We start from the raw sequence: 22058 nt of genomic DNA, 5'->3' as shown, positions 1-22058 counted from the left end.
TTCCAAGGTCATACAGCTATTTAGTAACAAATACAAGCTATTTTCAGACCAGAAAAGGATCTTCTGAGTTTTTATTTAGACTTTCCTCTTCCTCGCTCTCTCTAAGCCTAAACGACACTCTTTAATTCCAAGAGCACAGATTTAATGAAAAGAGCTAAATGAATTTTAAATGTGTACATTTTTTTAGAAACAAGGAATATTTTGTCTTAAGTTACAGTTGATGGTAAGAAATGTGTTGCCCACGTACAATCCAAATCTATTTGAGAGAATGCTCAGTTCTAATTATGACCTCCTAAGGCCACTTTATTCACTCAAACTTCTTCTGTCTTTCAAAGGGCAGTGCAAGTCTTAGTGAAGCTTTTTTCTCATCTTTCCAGGAAGAATGAATCACTCTTTCTCCTGGGTTCCCATACAGGCAGTGTTTTTCGAACTTCAGTGTGAAACGTCTTAGTGGGTCATGAAATCAATTCAGTGGGTCACTCCCAGGAAGAAAAATAGAATGGAAAAACACCAGAGTCCATCACACATAGTGATGGTAACATTACTTTGTGAAACTTTTATTTCAGTTATGTCTGTGTGTGTGTGTGTGTGTGTGTGTGTGTGTGTACCAGACTGCTGTATAAAATGTAAAAAGTTTGAGTAACACAAGCTTGGAGGATTCTAGCGGAAAACACATCCCTATGTGTGTATAGCCACCCAGCTCTTTGAGAGTTGGGACTATCTTCATCTTTGTGTCTGTCATGCCCAACATACTACCCGGTGGATACACAGGAGATGTTGGTTAGAATTATTATGAAGAATTAAGATAGAAGATTGAAGAACAGGTAGGTTAGGGAAGAAGTGAGTACTTGATTTAAGTAAAGGTCTAGTTTCCTTTTACTTTAGATGTTAATATTAATGTTTTTTCAACCTGGTATTACTGGAACTGAGAACCTGTGTTTCATATCTGTGTTGTGGGATGGTCTCCTAGTCACCTTCAGTGTTCCTTGTGATGTGGTATAAATAATACTTCCTGCTAATGTTGCAGCTGTCATTCAAGGATCTTAAATTGCTTTGCGAGCAGGATCTGGTGATGAGTGCCTGGCTCCACTTGGCAGGTGCCAGAGTTAAGAACCAGTGACTGGCTGAAATCTCTGGGCTCCAGACTGACGCCTCCTCTCCTCCCCCCTCCCCCTCAGCCCTCTCTTTCCCTCATCCCTTGGAGGAAGGAGCCTTTGACCCTGCCTCTTTGTGAGCTTGTCTAGCTGGTAATAGCTCGCAAAGATTTCCACGGAACTAGATTTACTCTTTCTTTGGGGGTGGCTCTGGTGTGTATGGGGGTGGGAGGCACATGGTGGTAAAGACTATTTATTTAACTGCTTCTGGACTTGAAAAGTCCAGGGAGCAAAACTGGGAAGGAACTGATTAGAGGTGAGTTCTGGATCATCAAAGGAAATTGGAGAGCCCTCCTGTTAATAGGTCTTTAAGATCTGCACCTGACAGAAAGGGGGTATTTGACATGTGCTCTTTCCTATAGCAACCTATTTCTTGCTCCTGGCCACACTCCTTTGGTTTGTTTTTTGTTTGTTTGCTTATTTTTTTTTTTTTTTTAAGTGAACTCTATCCCCAGCCTGGGGCTGGAACTCAGGATCCTGAGACCAAGAATGGCAAGCTCTACCGACTGAGCCAGCCAGGCGCCCCCTCCCCTTTGGGTTTTATTGTGCAAATTGGCCACCAGAGACTTAAGTGCCCACTCACACATACAGCCCTTCATTTTCTTCTCTTTTGTGCAAGCCCACCAGCACCTTGAAGTATTCCCGTTCCCCATTTCCTGGAAGCTTCTGGGGGGCCAGTTCTCTCTCTTTTCCAAGAAACTGTTAACTGCCTACAGTTGGGCCTGCGAGGCTTGGGGAGGGTGACAGCCCGGTCCCGGCTTGGAGTCGGGTTACACCACTTGTGTCTGAGTTCACGCAGCATGTTCCTCTGTCAGGAATTCCGCAAATATCTCCCAGAGGTAAAAAAGGAAAGCGCGCTGCGCTCCAGCACCCAGAGCAGTGAGCCCAGTCCCAGGTCCCCGAGAGAGCGCCAGCCACCGGGGTCATGTCGCTATAGCCTCAGCAGCGTCCCAGCGGCTCGCTTCATGCCACGGTGCAGCCGCACTATGTTCCTAGGGTGAGGGGGCGACTGGGCATGCTGCTCCCCATGGGTTGCCCACCATGTCTAATGGATATCGCACTCTGTCCCAGCATCTCAATGACCTGAAGAAGGAGAACTTCAGCCTCAAGCTGCGCATCTACTTCCTGGAGGAGCGCATGCAGCAGAAGTATGAGGCCAGCCGGGATGACATCTACAAGCGGGTGAGTGCAGGAGCCATGCGCTCCAGCCCCGAGCAGGGGGCTCGTGGCCCACCCACCGATATCCAGGCTCTTCCTACCTCCGGCGGTGCTAACTAGGGAGGGAGGCGGGTTCCACGCCAGGTCTGGCCACCTGAATGCGGGGGTGACCTTGGATCAGCTCATTTCACCTCTTTTGTGCCTGTTTTGTACTTTCCTTGTGTGTAAAGAGACCGAGCTGGATTAAATCAGAGTTTGCTCAGCCGTGGAACTGTTCAGAACAGTCACCTTTGGGAGCTGGTTTACAATGTCGATTCCCTGCCTTACCCGCGGGGATTCTGATTTAGTAATGAAAGGGAAGGGGGTCTTAAAATTTGCATTTTTTTTTAGTTTATTTATTTTTTTAGTAATTTCTACACCCAACATGGGGCTGGAACTCAGGACCCCAGGAGGCGCTTGCTCTTATGACTCAGTCAGCCAACGCGCTCGCTGGACATTTGCATTTTTTAAAAGCTGCCAAGGTGACTCTGAAGCAGGTTGTTTGCAGGGCATATATTCAGCTAGAGAAGGACCCCTTCTAGCTCTGGCTCAGTGGTGGCAGAGAATGAGCCGATGGAGCAAGGAGCAGGGGCTGAGCGCGGTTCAGTTCCCTGAGAAGTTCGTGTTTGTCCTTGAAGATGATAATGCAGATAACATTTAAAGACCGAATCTTAGGCGTTTTCAGGCTTAGGACTAGTTCACCTAAGAATGAAGAAAAGGGTGCTGATGGCCTCAGGGGTGGGAGGGGGCGGGCGCTTCTCTGAGAGGGAGGCCGGTCTGGGTTGCTGGGTGAGTGATTGGGGTGGGGAAGGAAGAGAGAGGGGGTTGACTGAGGGGAGGGTGAGATGAGACAGCACCTTGGTTGGTAAGAGGGCGCAAGGCTTTTGGATGAAGCTTCCTAACTGGTTACCACAATGTTGGCTTCCTCAGCCTTCTTAGTGTCTGGACAAGCTCTAAAGTGGCCCGAGTGACCTGGAGCTGGTCGCCTCTGATTTTTTCTGAGCTTCTAAATCTCCAGCTGTTTACACCAGAAGACTATACAAATATTATCATTGTCTATGTGTGTCCTGTCCTGTCGAGAAGAAGGTTGGGAAGCCTTTGCAGGCTGCCAGAGAATATGTTGGATCAGAGGAATAACCGGTGTCTTTGAAACCCAGTTATTTGGTAAATTCAACTAATGTGGGCAGCTACATCTGGCGGATTTAGCCCTGTTTTCTGTCTTTCTTGGCTTTCCATGTTTTAACCTGAATCTTCCTGAAATTGGTCCAGACTGACCTTCAATCTCTTACGTGGCTATAGAGTGAACATGCCTGAATGGAGTTGCCAGGGCTCAAGGTCAAGGAAGATATTATCAAGTGGCGATTGGTAATGCAGAGAGATGGAGAGGCGGGGAGGGTGAATGGCAGTCTGCCTCGGGGTAGAAATAGTGAATAAATTTGTGCCTTGTGCAGAGGGAGGAGCATTTTTCATTAGCTGTCTCCAAAGCAAGGCAGAAGGAAGGGGCAGTGTCTTGGATTATTTAAGGGAAAGGATTTTTTTTTTTTTTTTTAGCTTGAATCAACTGACTGCTTGAATCATTTGGTCTCACCCTCTGCTCAGCACTGGCTGATAAGACTGTCCTCAGGGAACATTTTGGGTGGGGTGTGGGAGGGCACCGTTAACACTCCTAGAGAAGTGTGATTAAGAAGATTCTTTAAAAAATAAAAAAAGATTCTAGAGGGGCAGGGTGGGGAGAGTCGGCAAAGGACATTGTCATATGCCGAGGTTGCTAACCCTTTTATTAGCCCAGTATTGCCACTAAGCCCTATCTCTTCCTGGCCTTAAGTCCAGAGTCATCAGGCACCCACTGGCATCCTATGATTTAAGGAATCGCAAACTACTGTGTCCCCTCCTTTCCCTTCTTACCAAATCTTTGTTCAATCCATCTGTCATATTACTCATCCCATTTGGCTGTGATTATTTGGGAAGCACTGAAGGTTTAAAATGTTCTTCTTATTTGGGAAGCAAAACACATAAAGCCATTGTCAATCATTAATATCATGGTTGAAATTAGTTTATCACACTATGCAGTGATGAGGGCTTGATAGAAACAAGGGCAGTTCCATTTTGATGGAAGGACAAGGGATCAGAAAACCACCCCAGCCGGGGAGCCCTGGACAACCAGGGGACCTAGGCAAGTTACTTAACCTTTCTGAGTCAATGTCAGCCCCTGTAGAATTGGCATGAAGAATACTGCACAACTCCATAGGCACTGAAGATTATTTGTTGAGAGTGTGAATAAATAGCAGCCACAAAGATGAAAGGAGAAGACTTTGATCCCAGCACTTTGTAAACTTCATAGCTTCCTATGTATATGAGGGGGTAGTAGTTATACGTTTACCAGTAGTAATAGTTACTGTGAGATTTTAAAATGAGAAAGAGGCTCTTTTAATCTCACTTGCAGGCATTCCCATGAATATGCCTTACGTTCCACAAGGTTAGGACAATGAATGAGTAGCAGTGTGGGTGAAGAGACACCCAGGATGACATGCAGTGCATCACATTGTAAGTCAGGTGGTTCAGATGGGAATTTAGAGCCCTGTTCTGTGACCAAACTTAGCTTGATTTTTCTTTAGCGTTGGAAGGACGCTTCTTTAAATATAGTAAAAACCATTAAATCACACCCAGCTGAGTCAGAATCCACACTAACTTGGGTGCTTTATGCATGATTCTTTTAAATAAAACCAATGTTTGTGAAACATACGTAAGTCTCTTGTGAATAGTAATTAATTTATCATTTTATGTATTTTTGCTACAGCAGATTTTTGTTAAGATATTTGCACTAAAGAATGAAATATTACTGTCTTAGAGACAATCAAACATTTCGCCATGACTGCAGGCAAGGGAAATGTAGGAAACTTTAGGAGAAAAGGACTGGAGAGAGGGTTCAGTTTTTCTCCCACCAAGTGGCAAGTCCTCAGTTAGGTAGTTGAGTGAGGGAAAGACTAAAATAGATATAGTCCTTAGTTGTAATGGCAGCTATAAGGATGTTTAATTGTATGAGAAGGTGTAAGAGTTAGAGAATTATGTAAAAACCTAGAAGAATCAACTTCAAAGCAAGTAAATTAAAGGAGTTAAGGGTTTCTCTCTTTAGAGCTGTTCAGAGAATTTAGAAATAATCTTAAAACTCATGCTAGCTATGGATTAATAAAATAGTATTAAATTATACATAAAAATTGGTTCTGTGAGACTGGAGGCGTTTCTGTTGAGTGTTTATCCTTTGAACTTCAACTTTTGTAAGCAATTTAAAAAGAAACAAGACAGGAAGAGGCTGCTTACCATCAGCGCAAGTAAACTGGGGCATATTCAGGTACCACTGCCCCCTGTTGGTAGCAAATATTAATTGTAGGTTCAGCTTTTGTGGGAAGACCGTTTTGAAGGTCTGAAGCAGGGAAGGGAGAAACTGCTGTCATACATATAGCTCCTGATTCTGGAACAAAGTTAAGTAACAAGATGCTGTAAGTGGTCCACAGCTGAGTATGGCCCACTCCTAGGGAGACTGGCTTGTGCGCATTTCTGGACTGCAGCTGCTCTGGTAAATAATTTCTGGGTGGCAACTTGGCTGACTTCCTGGTTGTTGTTGATTATCTAATCCTGCATCTTCTCATGATCGCTGAGTGCGCTGCCACTGGAAATATGCCCAACCCTGGAATTTATGAAATCCACTGCTGTGTGGTAAACATCCAGTCCCCAAAGAGCACACAAAACCACTATCAACTGTGTTTTGCCCCATGATGACTACTTACTTGTTAAACTTGTGTGAATTTAGTATTACCCAAGGTTGCTTTATTTTTTAATATTTATTTATTTTATTTGAGAGAGAGAGAGAGAGAGATCACGACCTGAACCAAAACCAAGAGTTGAACACTTAACCAACTGAGCCACCCAAGCGCCCCCCCCCCGCACCACCCCCCCACCCCCGCCCCGCCCCGGCCCCAACAAGGTTGCTTTAAAAAAATTTAAGGCTCCCTTTTAAGAATGGAATTTAAAATCTGACAGGGCCAGATCCAATAACAAAACCATCAGGAAAAACTGAATGTCGTCCTCCTGGACCAGGTAGAGTCAATGTTTAAGTATGACATTATTGATACTAGAAGGTTAAAATGGTTTTGGCCTTTATTTAGATAGGAGTTGAAAGAGTTGTATTTCATTATATATCGGCCTCTTAAACTTCCTGACTTCTCTGAGCTGTGCTTTCTCATCTTTGAGATTGGATGATATTTCTCCTGAGCAAACTTTGAAGTTTATTTATTTATTTATTTTTAAACTTTGAAGTTTATACATAGCGTACTTCTGTAGCAGGTTTTAAAAATTGTGATAAACAGCCTATTGACTTTACTTGCCTCCTAAATTTTCATCATTTCTACTATCCTGTGATCACTGGGCATAATAGTTAAAAGCTGAACCCAACAGACCTGAGAAGGAATCTTGGTTCTACTACTTGCTACCTGCGTTAATTTGGGAAAATACTATAATTTCTCCGAGCTGAAGTGGGTGTTGTAATAGCACCTATCTTATAGGATCTGAGGGAGAATTAAATGAGCCAATTAGTTGAAATCAGCACAATGCCTATCATATAGTAAGCCCTCAAGAAATATTTGCCATTATTGTGACAAATTGAGAGATGACAAAATTGCCCAGGTAAGTCCAATTATTGGATAAGTCCAATCATTTTTTATTTTAAGTCAGTTTTTTTTCCTCAATAGTGGATTTGGGACCATTTGTCCTATTTGTCTTAATTCTCCATTTTAGTTTGCCCGTAAATAACATAATATAATCCAAGTGTCCATATTGCAGCAAATCTACTGTCACCCTCAAGTACAAATATTCCTTCAAAGAGAATGAATAGGAAAGGTTGGGTTTGTTAAATTTCTGTTTTTTTTTTTTTTTTTTTTTAAGAAAATATTGGAGTCTGATGTGGGGCTAGATCTCACCACCCCGAGATCACAACCTGAGCCCAAACCAAGAGTCGGATGCCTAACTGACTGCACCACCCAGGCCCCCCTTATTTTTTTGCTTTTTAAGAACTATCTTTTTTTTTGTAGTTGAATATAGGAACTCCAGTGAGCTATACAATTTAGGAACTTTGACTTGAAGCAACGGAAAGCTATTAGAGAAAGACTACTATCTTTGAGGGATAGCAAAATGTAGGTAGACAACTTTTGGACTCAAATCAGAAGACCTGAGTTCTGAATATTCCTTGCTACGTGTCCTTGGTCATGTCCATAACGTCTTTGAGCCTCTGTTTCCTGAAATAGAGGCACGAATTCCTGTCCTGCCCTCCTCCCCATATACAAACCTGTTTTAATGTGTTATGTGTTAAATCAACGTAAAGGATTGTTACTATAATCTTGCATACCTGGAGATACCTACTAGAGCGTGGACGCACCTTCTCGGGTTATTGCCTAAAGGGACGGTGCAGTTCCTCTTACACAGTGAATGGTTTTCTTCTTATATTTAACAGAGTTGACTCTTGTTTTCTTTTTACAGTTTAGTAAACCTTTAAACCCTTGTTTAGTTAGCTGCTAAGGTTTTTATCTCCCTCTATGTTTTACTTATGTGAAGTCTAAGAAATATGCATAGTAGGGAACGGAGAAATAAATAAGTAGCGAGAAGAGAAATCAGGACGACTTTGGCCAAACTATTTTAAATAGTTCTCTGGAAGCCTGGTGTGAATGTAGCCCGTGTGTGCGCACGCTGTGTGTGTGATTCCTCGTTCTCAGCTTTCTGAGGTCTGTAAGGCATGCTTGTCCATTTCCTCTTCTTTTTGGGAGTAGAAGTAGGAAGAAAGGAGGGAGACTCCGTCATTACATAGTTGTAACTGGTATTTGTGTTCTTGGTTTAAAAAATGTTTAATCTTCACAGCTATTAGGGTGACTGCTATAAAAACAAAACAAAGAAATAAAAAACTGGAAAATAACATATGTTGGCCAGCTGCTGTGGAAAATGGCATGATGATTCTCGAACAAATTAAACATAGGATTATTATATGATCCAGCATGTCCACTCTAGGTATATACCTGGAAGAAGAGAAAGCAGGGACTCAAACATATTTGTACACCCATGTTCATAACAACATTATTCACAGTAGCCAAAGGGTAGAAGCAGCCTGAATATTTTATTTATTTATTTGTCAGAGAAAGAGAGCACAAGTAGGGGGAGTGGCAGGCAGAGGGAGAAGCAGGCTCCCTGCGGGGCTCGATTCACAGACTGAGCCACTCAGGCGTCCCGGGGAGTTATTGTTTAGTGGGTACAGTCAGTTGGGGAAAAAGTTCTGGAGATGGATGGTTGCACAACAATATGAATATATTTAATATCACTGAGCTGTATGCTTAAAAATGGTTAAAATGGTAAATTTTATGTTTTTTATATTTTACTACAATAAAAAGAAATTTTAAGCAACTTTCCCATAACTGTTATAGTTACTTTAAAATATTCTGGAAGCTTTGACCAAAAACAACTTATTTTCTGTTTTTGCTTAACACAGTGTTTCTCATTTTTAAATTTTACTTATGTATTTGAGAGAGAGAGTGCATGTGTGAGAGGGGGAAGGGAGAGGAAGAGAGAATCCCAAGCAGACTCTGTGCTGAGTGTGGAGCCCAACATGGGGCTCGATCTCAAGACCCTGACATCACGACCTGAACCGAAACCAAGAGTCTGATGCCTAACCAACTGAGCCACCCAGGTGCCCCAACTTTTCTCATTTTTAAGAGCTTTTCACTAGAAGTCCTAATACTTGCCTGTTGGGAAAAAGAAAATTTTTTCTTTGAATATTTACGACCTTTTCTTCCAATCACTAGAAAATAAATCTAAAACTAAATTCTGGAGTCTAATTTAATTCTAATCCATTTCTAATTATCTCCTTAACTATGTCTACAAAATTTGTATTTCTGCATAAGCTTATTATAAAGCTATTTCCTCTTCCTATTGGTTATGTACATCTAAGTTTACACACTGATAGAAATAGGCATTCTAAATTCCTATCTCAGATGTTTCCCTTGTTTGCCTTATCACCGTGGCCATTCAATTACTCAGGTTTGCACACATGCATTCATTCATTCATTCATTCATTCATTCAAACGTCTATTGACTATCTACTATATGCCAGAGACTGTGCCAGATGCTGGTGGAGAAAGATATCAAATAAATAAAAATGGCATAATAAAGGCTACCATAGGGGCACCCAGGTGGCTCAGCTGGCTCTGGTCATGATCCCAGGGTCCTGGGATCGAGCCCCACATCGGGCTCCCTTCTCAGCGGCCAGTCTGCTTTTCCCTCTCCCTCTGCTCCTTCCCCCTCCACCCCTGCTTGTGTGCTCTCTCTCTCTCAAATAAATAAATAAATGAAATCTTAAAAAAAAAAAAAAAAAAAAAAGGCTACCATAGAGGCATGTAAGATTGCTCTAAAGTCCTAAGGAGAATGACAAAAATCCCCCAGGAAAGGCTTTGCAAGTTAGTGAAGTTCGAACTGAATCTTAAAAGGACACAACAAGGAATGGGGAGAGGATCTTAGAAGAAACAGCATATACAAGGGCACAAAGTCATGAAAAAGCATTTTGTGTTTGCCATGCTTCGAGTCATTCTGTAGGGCTAGAACGTGGTCTCAAGGGCTTGTAGCAGTAGTAAGATGAGACTGGAAAGATAAGCAGGGGATAGATCATGGGGAGCTTTGGATTTATCCATTTGCTCATTCATCAACATTCATTGGGTGCCTACTGTATTCTGAGTACTGTGCTGGAAATTGGGGCTTCGAAGATGAGTAAAGCACAAGTGATAGGGTGTGGTAAAAGGCAGTAAAAGAGATGTGTACAGAGTGTAAGCAAACTCAAATGAGGCATCTCTAACCCAACTGAACAGAATAGATGGAAGGAAAATCTACAAAGGATTCTTTGAGGAGATGACGCCTGAGCTTTGTCTTCAAAAGGAGAGTAATCATTAGTTAGTCAGTGGGTGGTGAGGTGGAAAGAAAGGGCTTTAGCCAGAAGCAAATGCCAAAGGCAAGAAACCACATGGAATGCGTGGAGAATTATAAGTCGTTTTGTGTTGCTAAATTTAAGTGCTAGACACAGAATGATGCTGAAGAGTCTGTGGGACATAAATCTTTGTGCCATTTTTAAAAACTGTAGACTTTATCCTGAGGATGATAAGGAGCCACTGATGGGCTTTAAGCAGCAGGCAACACGCTAGATCCTTCTGGTGGGTGGGGAGGATGGAAGATAAGGCAGGAAGTCATCAGGACCGGCCAGACAAGAGATGATGAGGGCCACGGGAATAGGCAGAGGGGAGGGAACTGATCTGTGAAATATGTAGGTAAAATACCTGTAGGACTGGGTGATAGATGGGATGGAAAGATTAAGAGAAAGACATCAAGAAGACTGCTAGGTTCCTGGCTAAGACAAGTCACTTTTTCTGGGCCTCTGGTTACTTATGGGTAAAATCAGAGGGCTGGACCGGGATGGTCACTAACATCCCTCCCAGCGCTGAAGTTCTGGGGTTCTGAGCACCCTCTCACTTAGCATTCGTCTCCTGGTCTCTCAGCTCCTCCGAAAGCCTTCTCAGTACAGGAGGGGCCGGCAGAGCTGAGACGGCTTTAAAACTGCCAGCCAATGTCAGGGAAATCTAGTACTGTTACCAGGTAGCCGGAGTTATAATTAGCCCAGTTGCTAGGCAAAAACTGAGATTCTGTGAGCATGGGTTGCCAGAAACAGCTTTTCCCTACTTGATGAATTTGCTTGTTTACAGGAACAAAGTGGATATGGATGGAGTGTTTTTTCCTTTTTATTTATTTATTTTTTATTAGCATATAATGTATTATTTGTTTCAGGGGTACAGGTCTGTGATTCATCAGTCTTACACAATTCACAGCGCTCACCATAGCACATACCCTCCCCAATGTCCATCACACAGCCACCCCATCCCTCCCACCCTCCTCTGCTCCAGCAACCCTCAGTTTGTTTTTAATGTGCTTTTGGAGAATTCAGTTTTTGCCTAGACTACGGGATATGTTGAAAGCAAAAAAATAGGTTTGAGCTGGGGCTAATCAACGTCTTGTCTGAGGTAGGAAGAGTGGGCACAAATATCTTTGGATAGCTGGAAAGAGACTTATTTTCACCTGAAGGGAGATAAACAAGAACACAGAATCACAGTTTGGAGCCAGAGAAGATCTTGGAGATAATTTATATAACCCCTTTACTTATTTTTTCAATTATTATTTTATTTGTTAGAGGACCAAAAAATCCATTTATACTTTATAAAATTAAATCATTTTTTCAATAAAAACAAAATTAATAAATAGTTAATATATAGTGTAATAGAGAAAGCTTATTAGCATGTAACATGATAGAGAGCAGTTTTTCTTTTCTTTTTTTCTTTTTTCATTCCCTCCCCTGTGGCCCCTCAGGGCAGTTTTTCAGTTGCTACTATGGATGAGACACTGTATGTAAGAAATTTCAGAAAAATTGGAGAATTATCAGCATAAACAATCACAAAACATTTTGTTGATAAGAATTTTTAATAGCAAAAATTGATTATTCTATACTTAGAAACTAAAAGTAGTATGATTAATCAAAAATTTTTGGGTACTATGATACATCTCCACAGATAGATTTGTCTGTAAATTCGGTGTAATTCCAGCAATAATTTTTTTTATTCAAGTGTAACTAACATACAGTGTTATATTGCTTTTAGGTGTACAATATAATGATTGATCTATGCATTTGTCAGTGCTCATGATGATAAATGTACTCTTAATCCCCTTTATCTATTTCACCCATCCCTCCACCTACCTCTCCTCTGGCAACCACATTTGTCCTCTGTATTTTTTTTTTCTTAAAGATTTTTATTTATTTATTTGAGAGAGAGAGAGCATGAGCAGGGGGAGCAGCAGAGGGAGAGGGAGAGGCAGACTCCCCGCTGAGCAGGAAACTCTACGCGGGGCTCGATCCCAGGACCCTGGGACCATGACCTGAGCCGAAGGCAGACGCCTAACGACCGAGGCACCCAAGCTCCCCTGTCCTCTGTATTTAGGAGTTTGTTTTTATCTCTTTTTTTCTTTGTTTGTTTTGTTTCTTAAATTCCACATATGAGTGAAGTCATATGGTATTTGTCTTTCTCTGATTGACTTATTTCACGTAGCATTATATCCTTTAGATCCATCCATGTTGTTGCAAATGGCAAGATTTCATTCTTTTTTATGGCTGAGTAATATTTCAGTGTGTGTGTGTATACTGCATCTTTTTATCTATTCATGTATAGATGGATACTTGGGCTGCTTCCAATAAACATAGGAATGCATATATCTTTTTGAATTAGTGTTTTCATTTTCTTTAGGTATATACCCAGTGGCGGAATTATTGGATCCCATGGTAACACGTTTACTTTTTCGGAAAGATTTTATTTTAAAATAATTGTAGATTCACAGAAAATTTGCAAAAATAATAATTCACTTAGCTTTCCCTAATTTATTTTCGAGAAAGGAAACTGAGGCCCAGAACAGTCAAGTCACTTGCCTAAGGTCACAGAACAAGCTAATGGTCAAGTTGAGACTAGAATCCAGGAGGCCTTGCTACCTGTCCACGTATTTGCAGTGACTTCCTTGGTCTTCAACAAAAGTTCAAGGGATTTATATACTTGTCACAAGTGTAGACTTTCTTCCCCTTTGCACTACTGGGCTAAAATAGAATGTTACACAGCAGGAGCAATTCACAGATAAGTGATTCTGTAATCTGTGTGCGCTTCCAAAAGAAAATATTTATTTCCTCAGCCTACATACCCCTTCCCCAGGAGTTTCATTTATGTCATTTACGTTTCCAAAAGTCATTGTGAACTTTTTTTTTTTTGCTCTGCTTCCTGCTCTCGGCCTTTGCCATCTCATGTAAGCAAGTTCAACTTCACAGAGAAGTGGGGATCTGTTATACATGGAGAAGGCGCATCGTGGGGGCTGGTGCAGCCTGGAAAGGAACCTGCCCTATCATGTTAAATAGCAGCTAATCTACCCACACACCAAAAGACAGTGCTCCAACTTGGTACATGCCGTTCTGTGGAAACCTAGTAATAGGTCAGGTGGCTTTTTGCCAAGGAGCTTTAGAACGGACTTTGGGCTGCACTGGGCAGTTACCACCCCTGTTATTTGGAAACTTGGCTTGAAAGAGGTTGGGAACAAATGCAAGGCCCTGGCTGCCTTGTAAAGCCAGCTTTTCATCTCCCGATCTCCTGCCAGGCCCTGCTGCCATGAAGGGCAGGAAGCCACCTCTCTAGGCACACAGCGCTCTAGAAAGCCTGCACAGAGGCTTGAGGGGGAAAGCCCTCCTCCAAGCCCCTGGGGAAGTGGAAAGGAGGCTGCCTGCAGGGGAGCCACGGCCTGGAGCTGCATAAGGAGAGTCTAGGTCCTAGCTGAGGGCCAGAAGGAAGCAGATCCTTCTAGGGCACCTTTCTTGACAGGTTTCAGAGCTTCTCTCTGAGGCTGCCCCTCTCAGAGTTACGGCAGTGGGCCTCCCTGTCCAGATTCTCTCTAGTCAAGCTGAGTATATGCTCAACATAAACAGTCTTGTACTGCCCACCTGCACAACTCAGTCGATGACAAGGTGTGTTGCTGGCACTCCACTCCAAAGTCAGGAACTTCTGTGTCCAGAGCTGGAGCCTCAAATGAAGACAGCGGACCTCAGGAGCTCAGGGGAGCAGATCTCTTACAGGCGGGGAGCAGTTTTCGTTCGAAGTCTTCTTCTTTCTCTCCGATCCCTTCCCGGCTGTGGGATTGTGGAGAAGCCCAACTTGCTGCCAAACCTGTTCAAGTCTCAGAGGACCCAGGCAGAGTCGTGATAGTAGTAACTGGGGTGAGAGCAGAGGGGTCCCTCCAGCTGTAGAAAGGTTGGGTGTGCTGGGGCCACATAGGGGGGATGGCCTGAATCGCTACAGTTAGCGATTCAGCTGGAACTCCACTTGAGGCTTTCTCTACCCTCAACTGCTAGCTTCCTACTTTCTCTCGCCCCTCTTTTTTTTTTTTTTAAAGATTTTATTTATTCATAAGAGACAGAGAGAGAGGCAGAGGGAGAAGCAGGCTCCCCGCTGAGCAGGGAGCCCGATGCGGGACTTGATCCCAGGACCCTGGGATCATGACCTGAGCCGAAGGCAGACACTTAACCATCTGAGCCACCCAGGCGCCCTCTCGCCCCTCTTTTCTCTGTTTCCCCTACTTCTTCAAAGTGCCAGAGTATGTCCCCAGTGCCTAAGGGTCTTGATATAAGCTGGAGGAAAATAAGTGGTCATGAGGAAAAACAGCCTGAGGACTCCTCCTCTGTCTATTTCTAGGTAGAGTTTCTAGACCCGGGTCTGGTCCTGTCTCTGGTGTCAGTGTTTTCCCCACGCTTAGGCCCTTTCTGTCCTTCTTTGTCCCATATCCTCTCTCCCTTCCCCCAAAATTCACACAGACACAGGGAAACTAAATGCTAAATGCTTCCCATTTAAGCCCAGGGGAGGAGGATGTCCATTTAGTGTTTACTACATGCCAGGCACCATTCTCTGCATGTTACACATATTTCAATCTCAACCATATTATAGCTCTAGGAAGTTGGTGTCTTGTCCCCAATTTTCACAGGACCAGCTGTGCCTCACATAGCCTCAGGGCATGTACCTGGTAGCCCAGCAGCTCCAGGGCCTGATTCTTCAGTTAGTAAGCAAGGCCTTGGCACATTCTTTAGAATTTAAAGTTAGTCATTCTTTCAAATGCAAATGATGCCTCTTAGGACTGACCAATGAGAAAAGAAGGAGCTCTAGTAAAATGCTATCTCTTTTCATAGTGGCTTTCACCAAGATGGTGGCAGGAAGAGGTGGCATTGTCTCATTGATGTATCTACACTGAGAGGTGGCATTGACCTCATTTTTCCTTGTGAAACAGGTGCAAATTGCCATATGGAATGTAATAGGAACCAGACTGTCCTTATCCCTGTACACTGTCCTGTCAGACTTGTGCGGAGTCTGGTATGGGACTCCAGTTCAGAGGAAATCAGAAAAATGAGGCTTATGAGAAAAAGGCAATGGAATTGGATTTTTTAATTTGGGGAAGAACAGACTCAGAGGTGACCTAACAGTAGATTTGATATGTCTCAGTTTGTGACAGATGGTGATTAGTTGTGCTCTGTTTCTGCTGACAATTAGAATAGATTGATCCTAGTTGAAACCTAAACATTAGGCCTCATTCATTTAAAACTATTTATTGAACACATACTATGTTCCAGATGCTATTGGAGGTGGTTGGAATATATATCAATGAGCAGAACAGACTAGCATTCTTATCCTCATGGAATTTGTATTCTGGGGCATGAGGAAACAGACAAAGAACAGTAAATATTATAAATAAATAAAATATGTACAATATTGGAAAGTAATAAGCCCTCTTGGGGAAAAAAAGAAAAAGGTAGAGCAGGGTAAGGGGTCAAAAAGTGTAAGAGTAGAGGGAAGGTTGCAGTATTAAAAAGTGGTTGGGGGGTGCCTGGGTGGCTCAGTCGGTTAAGTGTTTGCCTTCGGCTCAGGTCGTGATCCCAGGGTCCTGGGATCGAGCCCTGCATCTACCTCCCTGTTCAGTGGGGAGTCTGCTTCTCCCTCTGCCCCTCCCTTACCACCCTGCTTGTGCTCTCTCTCTCTCAAATAAATAAATAAAATCTTAAAAAAAAAAAGTGGTCAGGGAAGGCCATTTTTAGAAAGTGATTTTAAAAACACATACATATTTATTATCTCACCATTTATGTGTGAGCAGTAAAGGCAGGACTTCACTGAGTTCTATGCTCAGAGTTTCACTAGGCTACAACCAAGATATTGGCCAGGCCAAGTTCTCATCTGAAGGCTCGACTAGGGAAGAATCAGCTTCTGAACTCATGTGGGTTGTTGGCAGAATTTATTTCCTTGTGGTGGTAGGACAAAGGGTCCTGGCTTCTTGCTAGGTATTAGCTAGAGGCTGCCCACAGTTCCTTGAAGCCACCTCTGTTCCTTGCCATGTGAGCTTGCCCCATATGGCCACTTATCTCATCAAGTCAGCAGGCTCTAGAGCAAGTCTGCTAGCAAAACGGAGTCTTAAAACTTAACATAGTCACAGGAGTGACATTCTGTCACCTTTGCCATGTTCTTATTTATTTATTTATTTATTTATTTATTTATTTATTTGACAGAGAGAGAGAGAGAGAACATAAGCAGGGGGACCAGCAGGAAGAGGGTGAGGGAGAAGCAGACTCCTGGCTGAGCAGGGAACCCGATGTGGGGCTTGATCCCATGACCCTGGGATCATGACCTGAGCTGAAGGCAGACGCTTAACTGACTGAGCCAGCCAGGCGCCCCTCCTTTGCTATGTTCTATTGATTAGAAGCAAGTTATGCATCCTGCCCGTACTCAAGAGGAAGGGATTATACAAAGGCATGAACACCAGGAGACAAGGATCATGGGGAACCATGTTAGAGTCTGTCCAGTCCTCCCACTTATTTTGCAGAGAGGAAATCGAAAGGGAAGTAAATAAACATGTTAGTGGGTTTTACCCTCACAACATTTATAGTCCTCAGGGCTGACCTGAGGCAATGAAGGCATCCCAGATTGGTGGTCTCTGTGCTGAGCTCCTTGCTTACCCTTTGCACTTGGCTGTTTGCATTGCCACTTTCTTTATCATTTCTATTTTCCTTTGATCTTTTTGTTTAATCAGTTGTATTAAGTGTATAGTTTGGTGAATTTGAACAAATGTCTGTAACCATACCACAACCATGACACAATTGAGATGTAAAACATTTCCATCACCCAGAAAAGTTGCTTTTATGTCCCACTGGTGCCAATTCTCTCACACCATTAGCTGCAGGAAACCACGGATCTACTTTCTGTTTATAGCTTAGTTTTGCTATTCTAGAATTTGATATAAATGGAATAATACAGTGTATATTCTGGTATAGGACTTCTTTCACTTACCATGATTTTGAGGTTTATCCATGTTGTTATGTCAGTAGTTCATCACTTTTTATTGCTGAGTAGTATTCCATCATATGAATATAATGCAATTTGCTTTTCCATTTACTTGTTGATGAACGTATGGGTTGTGTCCAGTGATTGGCTATTATGAATTAAGCCGCTATGAATTTTCACATCCAAGTCTTTGTTTTATCTCTCCTGGTTAAATACCCCATAGTGGAATTGTTAGGTCACACAAGAAGCATCTATTTCAACTTATAGGATACTGCCAAACTGTTTTCCAAAGTAGCTCTGCCATTGGAAATGATTTTTAAGCAATGACTTGAAGGAAATGAGGAAGTTAGCCAAACAGGTAACGGGGAAGAACACTCCAGGCAGAGAAAGTGCAGGAAAACCATTGTGGCCAAAGCAACATGAGAAAGGGTGAGAATGTTCGGAGGTGAGGCCTCAGAGGTAAAGGGCCCTTGTAGATCATTTTAGAGACTTTAGTTTTTACTCCAAGTGACAAGGGAAGCCATTAAAGGATTTTAAGCAGGGGAATGAGTCTTATCTGACTTTTGAAAAGATCCTTGTGGCTATGGTAATGAGAATAGGCTGTGGAAGGACCAGAATACAGGCCAGGACAGGTGATTAGGAAGCCACTGCAGTAATTAACATAGGAGCCGGTGGTGATCAGACTAAGATAATAGCAGTTGTGGGGATAAGCAGTGACGGGAACACCAACAAAATTGCTGATGGATTGGCTGTGAAAGGAGCCAATGAGAGAAGGAAAGGAATCAAGGAAGACCCCAGGGCTTTGGCTTAAGCAGATGGAAGGATGGAGCTGCCATAATTGAGATAGGGAAGGCTATGTATAGAATAGGTTTGAGGGTGGAGAGTGGGAGTTAATTTGGGACATTTTGTGTTTGAGATATTTGTTGAACATTGCCAGTGGCAATATCAAGGAAGCAGTTGGAAAAGGGTTGTGCTGGAGGTATAAATATTGAAGGTATCAGCATATAGTTGGTATTTAAAGCCACGAGACTAGATGAGATCACCAAGGGAATTTGACCTACCAAGGGGGAGGACAAACAGACCAAAGGCTAAGCCGTGGGTCATTCTAATGTTAACAGTTGGGGGGAAGGAGGGAGAACCAGCAAAGGAGAAAGAGAGGATGCAACCAGTGAAGTGAGAGGAAAACCAAGAGTCTGGAGTTGAGGAGGCCAAGTGAAGGAAGTGTGTAATGGGGGGGGGCGGGGATCAACCTTTTGAAATGCCAATGGTAGTCAAGTAATATGATGACTAAGAATTGACGTTTGGATTTAACAACAGAAATGCCCTTAGAGATCTTGATTAGAGTCATCATTTTGGTGGACTGGTGGAGGCAAAAGCCTGATTGCATTAGTTTAACAACAAACAGGAGGAGGAGTCGAGGCAGTGAGTGTGACCCAGTATGTTGAGGAGTTTTGTTGCAAAGGAGAGCAAAGAAACAGGACAGTAACTGGTAACAGTATGGGGTCCATAGAAGATTTTTTTAAAAGATAGAGGAATAATAGCACTTTTGTATACCAACAGAATTTTCCAGTAGAAAGTGAAATATTGGTAGAGGAGAGAGGGGAGACTTTCTGGATGTTATTTTTGAGCAGTAGGGAGAATGAGACCTAATGCGTAGGTGGGAGGTTTGGCTTTAGACAGGAGCATGGACAGTCGATCTGTGGTCACAAGTGGAAAGACAGAGTGTGTGAGCATAGATGCTGGTGGATGGATTGATGTGGTGGTAGGAGACTGTCAGTTTTCTTCCAGTTGTTTCAATATTCTTAATGAAGCAGGAAGCAAGCTTTATTCTCACACTGTATATTTGCAAACATGTTCCTGGAGTGAGTCACTCCCCCTCGTGTGTGCTCATTCCTGCCGACACATCCTTGTTCACACCTGGACCACCTGTATCCTTTTTCTCTGCCTATCCAAAGCCTACTTGGGTTTCAGAGTCCAACTCAGATTGCATCTGCTCGGGTGGGCCTTTCCTCACCCCTATTGCCTGAAATATCTTTCACTCTCTCTGCTCTTCCCGAAATTACAGTTCAGATGCATTATTTGGCACCTGTTATTTAATCCCCAGCTGGCAATCATCTTTCCATGTATGCATTTCTTATCTCCTTCTAGATTAGAAACACTCTGTGGGTTGGACTGATCTCACACTTCCTCTGTAACTTCAACATAATCTTCAACAGTGCTGAGCCCAATCATAGAAACTTAGTAAGTTTTGTTGATCAATTGCAAACACGCAGAAGTTGCCGGTGAGGCCCGTCTGTACAGAAAAGGTGGAAGGGGGACCACCTTTGCTATTTCCTCCCCCTGAGAGGTCCAGAGGCTGGTGTTCCAGGTGAACATCCTAGAACTGAGCAGTCTCTCCGAGGGTTGGCAGAAGTAGAAAGCCAGCGAACTGGGAAAGTGTAAGACAAGGAAATTCTTGACAGTGAGAATCGTTTGAGTGGGTTGTATTTCTGTTTTGAACAACATCTTTTTGTTTGATAAATATATAATCATCTTCTGTGTATGGGCACTGTGCTAGTGATGAGGACACAATGATGAGGAGACACAGGGGGCCCTGCCTTGCTGACATTTGCTGTTTACTGTCTGAACGTAGTTTGGGTAGTACTGTGATCTGGCTTTTTTTTTTTTTTTTTTTTAAGGTTTTATTTATTTGAGAGAGAGATAGTGAGAGAGAGCACAAAGGGGGCAGAGAGGGGATGGGCAGAGGGAGAGGGGGAGGGAGAATCAGGCTCCCCACTGAGCAGGGAGCCCAACTCAGGGTTAGATTCCAGGAGCCTGGGATCATGGCCCGAGCCAAAGGTAAGCGCTTAACCAACTGAGCCACCCAGGCGGCCCTGTGATCTGACTTTTGTTCAGTTACTCTTATCACCCCCCTAGATAGTTTTGCTCCACTTGTAGTTAGCAGGAGTCACTTCTGTATTTTGTTGGTTGATGAATGCCATAACCCCATAAAAACTCTGAAAGGTGCTCTTATGCTGCAGAACTGACTGTGATGCAGGTCAGAGCACGTCTTCATGCAATGTACTTGAAACCAGTACACCTTTTACCTAACATCTTATAGAGCAGCACTGTCCAACAGAAATGTAATAGGAGGGACACCTGGGAGGCTCAGTCAGTTAAGCGTCTGCCTTTGGCTGAGGTCCTGGGATCGGCAAACCCTGCATCGCGCTCCTTGCTCAGCGGGAAGCCTCCTGCTCCCCCTGCTTGTGCTCTCTCTCTCTCTCTGACAAATAAATAAATAAAATCTTAAAAAAAAAAAAAAGAAATGTAATAGGAGCCACAAATGTACTTTATAGTTTTCTAGTGGCCACATTACAAAAAAAAGTAAAAAGAAACGCATGGCATGAATATTAATGATATATTTAAAATATTATTTCAACATGAAGTCAATATTTAAAAATTATTGAGATTTTATATATGCTTTCGTTGTGGCTAGTTTTTGCAACCCAGTGTGTATTACGTCTTTGTTTTTTTTTTTTTTAAAGATTTTATTTATTTATTTGACACATCGAGAGAGATAGCGAGAGAGAGAAAGAGAGAAAGAGCACAAGCAGGGGGAGCGGCAGGCAGAGGGAGAAGCAGGCTTCCTGCATGAGCAGGGAGCCCGATGCAGAGCTTGATCCCAGGACTCTGGAATCATGACCTGAGCCGAAGGCAGTGGTTTAACCAACTGAGCCACCCAGGCGCCCCGTGTATTACGTCTTTGAAACCCTTACAGCACATCTCAGTTTGGACTAGTCACATCTTAAGGGTACGGTAGCTCCATGTGGCTCGTGGTTGCCGTCCTGCACCACACAGCTTGGGGTCTATAGTCTAAGCACTGTCCCTGGTCCCAAGCAGAGGTACAATTTCAGAAAAGTTGCCTGATCAGAGCACCTGGCTTCAGGACACAGCGAGGTTTCGGAGGAGTGACTGCCCGGTGTTAGAACTTCGATTCCAGTTTGTAATGCAAGCTTTGGGGTGAGCAATGGACTCCGTCCTGCACTTTGCAGAACACCAATGAGTGGCTTAATCCTTTTTGGAGAATACATCAAAGCAAGTGTCAATCCAGAATTGAGAGCTGAATTTGGACATGAATGTCAGATCATGTTAGAAGCCATGGATAACTTTAAAATACTTTAAGCCATTGGTGTCCTGAGCACCAATGTATCTATAGAAAAATTAATATAGTTTTTAAACTTTTTACCCTATAGAGTAAATTTTTCCTTATCCCAATTCTATACCTGCTGCCCAAAGAGAAGTCAAAGAACGCACAGGATGGCTCCCCTGAGCTCCTGTTCCCGAATAGCTGAGGGAAACAGATCATTTTGAATAATCCTTTCAGCCCCTTTGGTGGGGCTGCGGTCCTGTCTCTACACAAGGTGTCCTGGGATCGCAGGGGCTCTAGCCTCACCCCTGGCTTTCACAAGAGGCCTGCACTTTGCTAAATTAAGCCCAGCCAGGCCTATTTGTGAACAGAGAGGCTCCAGCCAAGTGAGAGAGATTCGTCCTGCTAAGGAATGTGCTGGGAGGGGGAGAAAATCACTGAGATCATTGGTATTTATGTGTATGTTTTCTCACTTGCCAGCTCAGTTGGGTCAGATCAACTGAGGCTTCTGGGACTCCACCAGGATTTTTAAAGGGTGGCTGAGAAGGGTTTAAGTTACAGATCAGTGTGAACACCAAGGCAGTGTGTATATTGGGACCTCTGAGCTCAGAG

At 43.1% G+C, this 22058-nt stretch overlaps 1 protein-coding gene across 10 annotated transcripts in view; it reads left to right on the top strand.

Moving 5' to 3' along the window:
- PDE4DIP (phosphodiesterase 4D interacting protein) overlaps positions 1-22058 on the top strand; it is a 205597-nt gene that overhangs the window by 71399 nt on the left and 112140 nt on the right. For 9 of the 10 annotated variants that reach the window (XM_032420209.1, XM_032420203.1, XM_032420405.1 and 6 more), the window contains exon 4: positions 2226-2336. In XM_032420209.1, the coding sequence (XP_032276100.1) occupies positions 2226-2336 (111 nt within the window). Of the gene's footprint in view, positions 1-2180; positions 2337-22058 lie in introns of those variants that run through there. The other variant, XM_032420258.1, reaches the window with a different exon arrangement.

This window comes from Phoca vitulina, unplaced genomic scaffold (genome assembly GCF_004348235.1).
Source record: "Phoca vitulina isolate PV1807 unplaced genomic scaffold, GSC_HSeal_1.0 scaffold2, whole genome shotgun sequence".
Taxonomy (NCBI): domain Eukaryota; kingdom Metazoa; phylum Chordata; class Mammalia; order Carnivora; family Phocidae; genus Phoca; species Phoca vitulina.
Note: the sequence above shows the minus strand (reverse complement) of the source record. Positions and strands in the feature narration are given on the sequence as shown.